This window comes from Clinocottus analis, unplaced genomic scaffold (genome assembly GCF_023055335.1).
Source record: "Clinocottus analis isolate CAN_PGR_092001 unplaced genomic scaffold, fCliAna1.0.p SCAF_8, whole genome shotgun sequence".
Lineage (NCBI taxonomy): Eukaryota > Metazoa > Chordata > Actinopteri > Perciformes > Cottidae > Clinocottus > Clinocottus analis.
Window position 1 is genome coordinate 19894587 of NW_027176240.1, and position 12049 is coordinate 19906635.

At 45.7% G+C, this 12049-nt stretch overlaps 1 protein-coding gene across 18 annotated transcripts in view; it reads left to right on the forward strand.

Annotated features, from left to right (window-relative positions):
- rims1a (regulating synaptic membrane exocytosis 1a) overlaps positions 1-12049 on the forward strand; it is an 86270-nt gene that overhangs the window by 72679 nt on the left and 1542 nt on the right. For 6 of the 18 annotated variants that reach the window (XM_068567347.1, XM_068567346.1, XM_068567350.1 and 3 more), the window contains 9 exons: positions 4401-4510; positions 5853-5971; positions 6603-6763; positions 6897-7111; positions 8886-9051; positions 9704-9816; positions 9931-10032; positions 10367-10506; positions 10862-12049. The exon at positions 10862-12049 is cut by the window's right edge and continues 1542 nt beyond it. In XM_068567347.1, coding sequence (XP_068423448.1) covers positions 4401-4510; positions 5853-5971; positions 6603-6763; positions 6897-7111; positions 8886-9051; positions 9704-9816; positions 9931-10032; positions 10367-10506; positions 10862-11080 — 1345 coding nt within the window. In that variant the 3' untranslated portion in view covers positions 11081-12049. Of the gene's footprint in view, positions 1-1698; positions 1765-4400; positions 4511-5852; positions 5972-6602; positions 6764-6896; positions 7112-7801; positions 7835-8885; positions 9052-9703; positions 9817-9930; positions 10033-10366; positions 10507-10861 lie in introns of all 18 variants that reach the window. The other 12 variants (XM_068567342.1, XM_068567344.1, XM_068567340.1 and 9 more) reach the window with 4 other exon arrangements.

A 12049-nucleotide genomic window follows, 5' to 3' on the forward strand; every position in this document is an offset into this window, starting at 1 on the left:
CTGCTGAGTTGTGATGTCTCTGATTAGCTGGTCGAGAATTTGCAACCTAAACGTTTCCAACTCTTTCTACTCTGGTAAAAGTGAGTGACTTTATCTTGCGTCATGAAGAACGAGGAGCTTAATCTGATTCATGTTATCCAAATTTAGTACAAAAAGAAAGTCGTTGATTCGCAAATTTTCATGCCTTTAAAATATCCTTTTTCACTTACTTGCTCACTGTTAGATGAGAAGATCTGTAACAAATTCATATTTTTCCTCTTGAATGTGAAGCTACAGCCAAGCGAAGGTTAGCTTAGCTTAGCATAAAGACTTCATGCTAATGGGAAAATAATTGAATGAGACATAACTTAAAACATACCTACAACTGTTTTACCCCTATTTTATTTATTTATGCTAGGCTAAGCTAATATAACTTGGCTTTTGCTTCATGTTTAACAACTAAATTGATGTGCTATCAATCTTCTCCACAAAACTATAATCCTATACCCCTAAATACTTTAAATTTGCTTTTATTGAAATTGTAATTTCCTTGAAACCAGTAATAGCAGCAATTGCAACTGCAGGGTTTCACTATATTTAATTACTTTTGACAAAAACAAGATAAAATCACAAGCTATTCCTGACTATTTTTTCAATTTACCCTGCTATCGCCATGCCTTCATTTCTGGTTTGTGGTCACTGAGCTGGACACAGTGAGAGTGAACATGATGTACAATGTCGAACTTGTCGAAATTCCCCCCGTCGAGGCAAGTTCTACTTTGTTTTGGTCCGTGTCACTCACATTGTGTCACGGGTTGCTTGTCTGGTTTTTCCGCTTGTGGGTGGTGTCTTCCTGGTTTGTAATCTGTTGCAGAACCTAGAGATAGTTTTTCGTCCCTGGTTGTGGTTGTTGGTGCAGAGGTTGTTGTACTGTTGCTTTTCCTCCCCTTCCTTCGCGTTTTTCAGTCGACCGGTTTGTTCTCTTCTGAACCGAGTAGATTGTACTGGTTATGCTGTGGAACTCTGCCTCGTTGAGTTCGCTTCCCTGCAGTCTTTCCGAGTGCACTTTTCCTTCTGGGACTCGCCATCTGCTGCTTCTGTGTGCTCGCCTTCTCCGCTCAGTCTTTAAGAAGTCTCTCTTCTTTTCAAGGGGAAGTGCTCAGCAGTGACTTCAAATTCATACTGTCCATGAATTCATACCAGAACAGTGTGTGTGTGTGTGTGTGTGTGTGTGTGTGTGTGTGTGTGTGTGTGTGTGTGTGTGTGTGTGTGTGTGTGTGTGTGTGTGTGTGTGTGTGTGTGTGTGTGTGTGTGGGGCCTGTATCATCCTTGTCATCTTCATGTCCGTGAATGGAGAATATGGATGCTACTTCCTTCTCAAAAGACTTTAATTCACCTCAGTACAAAGAAGAGGTGCACAAACAACTACACACATGCACACACTTGCACAGTTCCAGATGAAGCAGGAGTGTGTGACAGACTTATTCATATCACAATCACACCATTCGTCACGGCATGCCCCCCCCCATTTCCTGTTTTCTGCATAGTAAACGTAGAAGGTCGACGACAAACCCCTGACAGTCATAATGCTCTAAATCTAAATGATGTCTCCTCCGTCGTGCTCTCTTCCATCCTCTCATCCTCATCCTCTCATCCATCCATCCATGTTTTTCTTTTCTTTTGTGTCTGGTTCCCTTTTACTCATCCACCATTCTCCAGGCAGCCTCGGACCCTGGAGACACCCGGGTGTCCCGCTCTGGGCAGGAAGCTACCAGACAGTGGCAGGTAAGGCATGTACTGCAGGCTCAGCACATGTCAAACAGTCGAGTACCAGTTCAGCGACGGGAGCTTGAGATGACCTGACTCACAATATCGGGCTTTTGCTGCTAGCTTTTCAAACCCCACTCAGACATCTTCTTTTTTTTTTACCATTACATTGGGATGTGGGGAAGGAAATATTCACCGTGCTTCTCTGCAGTTTTGCTAATACAGTTATGTAGCTTGAGGCATTGAGTTCATACCCAGATAAATTCTAACAAAATAGGGTAATTAGTGTTGTGACCATCTCAACTTTCTCTACCGCCATGGTTTCTAGTAGTTTCTAGGTGGAGCTAAGTGCCGAATAAGAGATTTGCAGGCGTCCAAAAATGGTTTTAATTAACTGTGAAGGGTTTAAAGTTCTAAGACGAAAACAGAGACAACTTTCTCTCCTGACAACGCCGTGTTAGTGACCTGTCAATCACAAGGTAGCCCTGCCCTCAAGCATGCCATGCTTTATCTTCTTTTTCACTCTAAACGGACCATAATGAACTAAATGAACATCATGTTGTCTTGACGAAGACTTGACACGAGAGATTAAGACCATGAACATGTTTAGTTAGGGAATAAAACAAGTAGCAATGTATTTCCTCATAGACTTCTATAGGACCAGAGGAGGCGCCCCCTGATGGCCATGAGAGAGAATGCAGGTTTAAGGCATTTCTGCATTGGCTTCACTTTTCAAACCCAGTGGTTGCCACCTGGTCAACGCTAACTTATGCTCTGAGCATTTTAAATGCTAACATTTGTGAATTATATTAGCTTTACACCCAAAGTACAGTTCAGCAGAACTTTTGCAGCGCTTACTTTTGTCTTATGTATTATGCAAATTCCAAAGTTGAACCCGGTGGAAGTGTTATATAAAATAAATATTAGAATTTAACCTGCGGGGAGACATTGTACTAACAATGATGGTTATCCATCCAATAGTTTAACTTGAATGTCACATGATTTGATTACCTTTTCATTTATTTGTATTCTTTTGCTTTTTTTTCTCTCTATTTTCCCTCGATCCCGACCTTTCTTCCCATTCTTTTGTTCTCACACACGCTGCTGCTTCCACACTGTGTTGCGGGGGCTTTGGGTTTGTATGGCACTCCTGTGACTGTGTGTGTGTGTGTGTGTGTGTGTGTGTGTGTGTGTGTGTGTGTGTGTGTGTGTGTGTGTGTGTGTACCAGAATCAAGCCCACCTCCATCTTAAGGGGCTCCAGAGAAAAGAAGGCCCCGTTGCGGCCCCTTGGTAAGGAGGTTCCCCGAGAAAGAGTGGCCCTTTAGTTCAGACGGACCAGTCGACAGACTCTGTGGTGGTGGGCAGAGGAGACACACAACAGGGCTGCTCTCTCTCTCACTCGCTCATGCGTTTACGTGTTTTGTGTGTCTGTGCGTTTCTGTGACATCACAACCCTCGGACGCTGCTGCCGTTATGTGTGTGTGTGTGTGTGTTTCTGTGTGTTTGTGTACATGTCATGAAGGGAATCTACACTTGTAGCAGATCTGTAAGTTACGTCTAAAATGCACAAAATGCATAATTCATAGATTATTCAGAAGTACAACAATATTTTTGTAACGGAAATTTGTTCCAATGGAACTATTGATGTCTTCATGTCAAGATGAAGACATAATATCCACTTTTTAGGAAGTGGTGTTAGTATTACTAATTATACATATTATATTTGTACTCTTCTTTTAAATCCCATGTTGATGTCATTAACCTTTTCTTTTTTGTACTATATTTATACTATATTTACCTGTTTTACACTTAATAATATATATATGCATATTATTCTATTGTTTTCTGTTATTCTTCTGTTAAACTCTGGCACAAGAAGGGAATAATATAGTTCTATTTTATCCTATTTCAAACATGTAATACTATTATGATTATTATCATAAGCTTATGCAATGGATTTGCTTGGCAACGTGCCAGAAGACACTGAGTGGATGAAGTCATGATGGGTACTTCAGGGTGAAATGGGAATGACCTCTCATGGCCTCGGGCCTGTCGTGAGAATGGATCACCGATGTGTGTGTGTCTGCAGGCGCGGTGGGGTTTGTGCTTGAAGGCTTTCACCTCCTCTGTGTTCTCCTCCGTCTGAACCTTTATTTGCTGCTCTTCCTGCGACAGGATCCTCACCGTCCTCCCCGGAACCAGCTTCACTCTGAATTTGCTCCAGATTTTTATCACCAAACTATTATTGCTGTTCTCTCATTCCCACGGCGTATACTTTCCCCCCTCTATAGACACATCCTCGCTTCATTTTTTTTTAATGTAACTTTACATATTGGATGTTGCTCATCTTAGGATAAGACACGTGGAACGACCGGTTCATTGGTTGTTGTTCTTGCTCAGTGTTTTGTGTTCCTTCAGGTGACTTTCAGTAACTTGTGATGTCTTAAATGATGCTGATCGGAGTAACTCCAGACATGTGAACTCCATCCAGCGAGTGACAACCGACGCTGCGGTGTCACAAAAATATTGACTTTAATTTAATTTTCTCTCTTTTTTTCACCCCCCATATTTTCCATCCTTGTTTTTGCCCCGTCCCCCTCTCCCTCTCTTTGTCTCCCACCCTTTCCTCACTATCACTATCATCTTGTGTCAGGGGCCACCTGCAAGGTGGTGCGTCTCTTTCCTCCTCAGTGACGTCCTCCTCCGCCCGCCGAGTGAGGCAACTCCCACAGCTTCCCTCCAAGAGCAGCACTGTAGAACAAGGTACGCCGGCTTGGCTTCGTGTGCTAACGTGACGCATGTGCGAGACTTTAGCGGACTGATGCAGTGGAATTTAGACATTATTATTATTATTATTAATATTATTATCATCATCATCACAAATCTACACACCAACATCCTCTATAAAAATGAAAATACATGAATCTTGGTTTAAAGCAGTGGTTCTCAAACTGTGGGGCGCGACCCTCTAGTGGGGCGCGGAGGTATTACAGGTGGGGCGCAGATTCTTTAAGAATACTTTATTAATCCCACAGTGGGGGAATTGTTCTCTGCATTTTTACCATCCTTAGTAATTCAGGAGCTTTGTGCTGCTGTGGAGCTCTGGGGCTTCAGTGTCTTGCTCAAGGACACTTCAACATGAAACTATGGGGGGAAAACAGGGATCCACATTTTCTTTGATCTATTAATTAAAAAAGCACGGATGGAGGAGTCTCAAAAAGTGCGACCATTTTGTTCCAATGTTGTTGGCGCGGTGGGGCCTGAACATTTTGCTTCGTCCAAAGTGAGGCGCGACAGAAAGAGTTTGAGAACCGCTGCTTTAAAGAGAGAGTTTGGGGGTTGTGTGATAGCCGGTGTATTACTTGCAGTAGACGGCGGTCGGCACACAACAGCATGAAAGCAAAGTAATGTACTGATGTGGATGGAGGGCTGTAGCAATACGTATTTTAGACACCAAAAAAATCAGTTTGCATGTACGTCATATTTGGGATATTCACCACTTCACATGCCCACAAACAGGGAAGCCATTATATCCATCTATGCTCTCTTCAAAGCCACTAGACTCACAAACGCAGTCATTTCCCCTCCACCTCGACAGGCTGCTAGGCTCGTGGTACATTTCGTGTGACTTTAGTGAATCTGAACAAACACTGAAACACTAAAGTCCTCTGCTGTAGCAATACACCGACTTTAAAACATCCCACTGTCTCCTTGAGGGGTCCGGACAGGCCAGCTGAGAGTCAGCAGGGCATTGTGCATGGACACTTTGTTTTTGTTTTTTTGTTTATTTCTATAACATCTGCTGGTTGCCTGGCAACCTCACAGTTGGAGACAAGACACCCGGGAAGTCACTGCTCTCTCTGCCAAGAAATAGTCTGCGTGAAAAAACATAGAAAGTTGCGTAACCGTTGCTGCTATTTATTGAAAATATGACACGCACAGTTTGACCTGCAGATGAGTCAGCACACAGTTTGACTACCGATCCACGCCGAGTCGGTGTCAGGACGGCATGTTTACGTTCAGCAAACCAACTCGCGGTGCGGTGTCTGATTTAAGTGGGAGTTTATTGACTTCCTTGTGTGTCCGTGTGTGTGTTTGTGTGTAGCCCTGGTAGCAGAGGAGTGTGTTCGTCAGCTCCAGATGAGGGTCCATTCCAACCGGGCATCAGCTGCCACCACCTCCAGCCAACAGGACCTGGACCGAGCCCTCAAAAATAAACGGGAGGTGGGCCACAGCTGTGATTTCATTGTATTCATTTTCATCATTCAGCTTCACTCAGTCTGACTTTGACACCAACTCGGCGGGAGAATGAGAGAGCCAGAGAGGAAGTAGCATCATGTTGCTGAAGTGCATCACTTTTCCAAAACATGAGCATGTAAGACAGATTAATGTGATACATATTACAATAAGTAGTCTTGAGGCTACTTTAAAGGCCCCAAACACTCTTTTAAGTACGTATTTGCCTGACGAGATAGCTTGATCTACCCTTTCATGTCCCCTTTAGCACATTTTGGCTTGACATTGCAGGACAGTCACCCCGTTTTAAAGAGATATATATATATATATTTAGATACAATTCTTTGCTTGAAAAAGGATCCATGCTGAGTGAAATAACCTGGAAGTGGCAGCGTGATGATAGCTGGTCAAATGATCTGTCCCCTGACGCTTCTTGTCCACATCTCTCTTTGACCTCTTTCCATCGAGGGAATGTCGTTAAGAAAAGACACACAGGGACGTAATTCCTTGGCACAAGAAAAGCACAGGTGTTTCTTGTTTTTACCTGCCACGACACCCGTCTCCGTTGCTCCGACCGCTGGCTGAGCGCGGCCCGCTGTGTGACCTGTGTTTCCCGCAGCTCTACAAGGACCAGAGGCGGAGCAGCGAGAACATGTCCCATAAGTCCTCGGACAGCGATGTCAGCGACGTGTCAGCCATCTCTCGAACCAGCAGTGCCTCTCGCATCAGTAGCACCAGCTACATGTCCATCCAGTCGGAGAGACCACGGGGACGCTTCAGGTACACACACACACACACACACACACACACACACACACTCGCCCACTTTGCTTTTTCTTGTGTGTATCAATTCCGTTCATTTTCCGCTGTATTGAGTCCCATAAATGTGTTGAACTTGACGCGTGATGACCAGCAGGGCCATGCGCGCAACGGGCCGCAACATAATGAAGAGCACCAGCGTGAGCGGCGAGATCTACGGCATGGAGCACGTCGACGGCAGCCAATCGGACACGGCGCTCGGGAGCCTGGGCAGCGGCATCAAGAAGCGGCGGTCCAGCCTCAGCCAGCGCGTCGTCGCCATCCTGCCGTCCAGACGCAGCCGGAGCACCTCGCAACTCAGCCAGACGGGTCAGCGGAACGGTCACACACACACGGCAACGGCAACCACACACACCTCGCTGACGGAGAATCACCGGCCAGTCATAGCGTATGGTCACGTGACGCACGCAAAGGTTCCCCCAGGGAGGTTTGATAACACGCAGAATGTGTTTGAGGGCAAATGTAAAGTATTAATAAAGTATGCATGGCACGCGTGAAACTTTTCAAAATAAACTACAATTAGTGTTGAGCCTACTTTTAATGAAGTGCACTGTATGCACGTTGCACAGCCTCAGTTTAATGAAGCACAAACCAATATTTGAGCATATCTGCCAGATATTTTGTTAATAATAATAGTTATTGGTATTATTATGAGATAATTATATTATAAGATTGATATCTTTCCTTTACACAAAGTCATCTCAAGTTGGCTCTCAGGTCATAAACCTGAATTTGGTGAATTATTGACAGTTTTAATGACTTGATGTGTCAAAGAGCTGGTTTAACTCACAGGTTGCATCATGGGTGCATTCAAGAAAAGAAAAAAAAAGCAATTTATGCATTTTCTTCAAAAACCGAAAAACAAACACGCTCACACGCTGTACATAGACTTCAGTAGGTTACTAACGCTGGAACACGTTCAATGTAGCCAGTGTTGCTGTTGTTTATGATGATGTTGTTGTTCATTGGCTTTGTTGTTGTTGTTGTGTGTTATTTCAGAGGCGGCGGGTAAGGCGGTGGAAAGACAGAAAGGTAAAGCAATAGTTGAAAGGCAGAGTCAGACAGACAGAAAAAGACAGACAGACAGACAGACAGACAGACAGACAGACAGACAGACAGACAGAAAAAAAGAGGACAGTCAGATACTTGCTACAGCAAATGTTTAAGGATTCATCGGTCAGAAATGTTGGTGAATAATGTTGAAGATTTAAAAAATACAGCATTGCAACACACAGACACACAGAGAGACAGACACACAGAGAGACAGACACACAGACAGACAGACACAGAAAGAGAGAGAGACAGACAGCGAGGAGCCACAATGGCAGAGAGCTAGAGTTGTAGAATAGCTCCCTCAGGATGAAAAGGTTCCCGGCCCGTCCTCTGTCTCCGGCACGCTCCCTCACTCCATCCTCTTCTGTCCCGGCTGAGTTCAGTTCTTGGAGAAAGCCTGAACCAAAACTTTGTCTGGACAGTCTGATCGTTGCACGTGAACGCACATGCAGGAAGTCTATCTGAAACAGCGGTGGACTGAAAGGACGTCGGGCTTTTAAAAAGATCTGAACTCCCCCTTTAAGTCCAGATGTGCACAGATGTTTGATTTCCTCAACCTTCCAAGTTACTACCTTCACATCCCTGTCAAGCATTCTAGTTTTGGGTGGAGTCCCGTAGCCATTAGTCATGTTTTCTTCCTGCAGTGACCTCATCATCAATATTTCTACCTATTTCCCCAAAACAAAATGTAGAACATTTTCGAGCATCCTAAAAGCTGCTAAGTATTTATCTTGTTGTTGGTGAGGTCACCGTGGGATTTGCATGGGGTGGCCTGCGTATCGATGAACCTCGGCCTACAGTGATCAGGCTTGTCAGAGTCTCTACCCTTTGAGCTGATGCCAAAAAGAAGTATTATGTTCCTTGTTTATTTCATATATCTGTACAAATCCCGGTGCAGTTTGAGCTTTGAGTAGGCGCGATGAGACGCATGAGACGCCTGATAGCTGAGCCTCGGTTTAAATAAAAAAAAAGATGAAATGGTGCGTTCAAAGTCTGGTTATTTAACGGCTTCTTTTTCTGCCATGAAAAGCCCCGGCAGGGAAGAAGGTGGGAAAGGGCGCCGGCAGCAGCAGCATCCAGAGAAGCGTGGAGACCGGCATGGCGGTGGAGTACCCGCGGGGAGGGTCGACCATGAACCGGCAGGCCAGCAGAGAGTCGACCGATGGCAGCATGAACAGCTACAGCTCTGAGGGGAAGTACGTACGCCAAAGCATCGACCGACGTGCACTTGGCGTGTTTCATGAAATAGCAGTAGCCCAACTGCTGTGTTTCAAGAGAACGCCACAGCGCTGTCCGTGGTGCTGAAACCGCAAACGGATTTGGATTTGCGACTTCCTCACTAATTCCCACCTTTTTTTTTCAGTTTTATTTTGTAATCTGTAATATTCATTAAACTAAAATAGCAGGGGGGGGTAAGAGCTATGACTTGGCTGTGGCGACAGGATTTCTCATGAAATATGTTGTGCTTCTGCGTGGGATTACAGTCAGGGCCATAAGTATTTGGACTATGACACAATCTTTCTTATTTTCCTCTCTACGCGAAGTCAATAGTTGGTTGAAGTGGAGACATTTAGCTTGAATTCAATGGATACAACAAAACTATCGCATTTCCTGTAGCGTCGTTATTGTTTGTACCATGTAGTCTATACACATACATTGCTACACACTGTTCCTTCCAGTCTCTGTACTAATATTTGGTATAATAGAGCTCTGGGTGAACACCTGGAGCTGCTCAAACCATGTTTTCTCTTATTATTGTTCATATTAAAAAAAACTCTATAGAGACCCATTTCCCCGAAAATACTACTGTACCCTTATTATTGAATCATTTGTGTGTGTGTGTGTCAGTTTGATCTTCTCAGGTATGCGGTTGGGCGCCGACAGTCAATTCAGTGACTTCCTGGACGGTTTGGGCCCTGGTCAGCTGGTTGGCCGGCAAACACTGGCCACGCCTGCCATGGGTGAGTGATGGCTCCATATGAAACCACGGCACAGTCTGACCTAGAAACCTCTTCATTTCTAATGCAAAAAGTGTGTAAACTTGTGTTTGCGTAACATGGCTCCCATACACACAGGTGACGTTCAGATCGGTTTGATGGATAAGAAAGGTCAGCTGGAAGTGGAGGTGATCAGGGCACGAGGCCTTACCCCCAAACAAGGCTCCAAATCCCTCCCAGGTAACACACACACACACACACACACACACACACACACACACACACAAACATGAAACACAATGCCTGAATGTCAAACTCAAACACAGGCACAACCCGACAAAAGCTTCTCCCTCCATCATTCTCTCTGCCCTCCCTCTAAACCCCGCCCCTACACCTTCCCTCCCTCTAAACCCCGCCCCTACACCTTCCCTCCCTCTAAACCCCGCCCCTACACCTTCCCTCCCTCTAAACCCCGCCCCTACACCTTCCCTCCCTCCAAACCCCGCCCCTACACCTTCCCTCCCTCCAAACCCCGCCCCTACACCTTCCCTCCCTCCAAACCCCGCCCCCACAGCGCCCTACGTCAAGGTGTACCTGCTGGATAATGGAACTTGTAAAGCCAAAAAGAAAACCAAGATTGCACGAAAGACCCTGGAGCCACTCTACCAGCAGCACCTGCTCTTCGAGGAGAGTCCCCAGGGCAGAGTGCTTCAGGTAAGAAGAATTCTGCCTGTGTCTTCCCTTTAATCTCAAATAGACAATGACCTATGGCCGTACAATTTTTGGGATTACTGTATGAAATAAAAGCTTTTAGGTTACGTTTTAACAGATCACCGTAGTGTACTATGCCAGAGCTGTAGACTAAGACTTGAGTAAACTAAACTGCTTTGTGTGAATTACAATAATAAACCTACAAACTAGAATTAAGCCAGGATTGAGCCTGATTTAAATTGGCGTTAAACCAGGATTAAACCTGAGTTCAACAAGGATTAAACCTGAAACTAGAGTTAAAAGTGGCATTAAACTGGGTTTAAATAGCCTAACGCGTGCCTGCCATTCTCTCCTCTAGGTGATAGTTTGGGGCGACTACGGACGGTTGGACCACAAATGCTTTATGGGCGTAGCACAGATCTTATTGGAGGAGCTGGACCTCTCAAGCACGGTGATTGGCTGGTACAAACTGTTTCCGCCGTCCTCATTGGTGGACCCTACGTTAGCTCCGCTCACGCGGCTGGCGTCTCAGACGTCATTGGACAGCTCAGGACCGCCACCGGGCGTCCGGTCCTAGTGACCAAGTGGCGACCGCAGCCCCCCCCCCCCCGCCCCTCCTCCCACACACACACACACACACACACCTCCCCCTTTCAATATCCCTGAAATGACAAAATAATGGACCACAGCTACTGGACCGGACTGAGCAGAGGGCGAGTCGACGGGCCCTCAGTCAACCAATGAAAAAGCCAGACGGAGCAACAGGGAACGAGAATGATGGAGAGAAAGAGAGAGAGAGAGAGAGAGAGAGAGAGAGAGAGGGAGAGACAGAACTAGCCAATCAAAGCCTAGCTGGAGTCCGACAATCACGTCTCACACCTTCCCTCTTTCCTCGTCCGTATGCCTCTTTGTTTTTTTTGAAGCTTTGCTTTCGTTGTTTCTCTCGTGTGCAGCTGCAGCAGTGGAGGATCCTGTCCAACCTTCTTCACCTCTCGCTGATGTTTTTCTTTCTTTTCTTTTCTCCTTCCTTTCTGCCCCGAGAGCTAGGGATGCACCGACCCCATGATACCTGGGTTTTGGGTATCGGACGATGCCGAGTACCGACCCGCTACCAGTGTGAAATTATCAAGCTGTGTGTGTCACTTTTTAATGCAGCACATTGGTCAAAACAAAGCAGGAATTACAATTCCAGGATGTGATGTTCAGAATACAAACGTAAAACTAAATTGAATAGATCTGCCCCTTTGACACAGTTATCCATCCAGCTGTTTGAGTCTCTATCAGCCCGATATCGGTGCGGGTGCATCCCCAATCTGAGCCCCTCTGAACAAAATGGAGTCCGGCACCTGGTCGCCCTCCAGCCAATCAGAGTAGAGCTTGCTGCTAAGCTACGGGGGAAGAGTGGCGTATCTCTGCCGGCGTTTCCCTGGTGACAGCGCAAAAGAGCAGGAAGAGGATGGAGGCTGAAGGAAGCCCGCACGCACACGTGCACATTGTTAGCCTTGTTGCGACGGATGAAAGCAAGCACAAGGAAAGCTCGACTCCT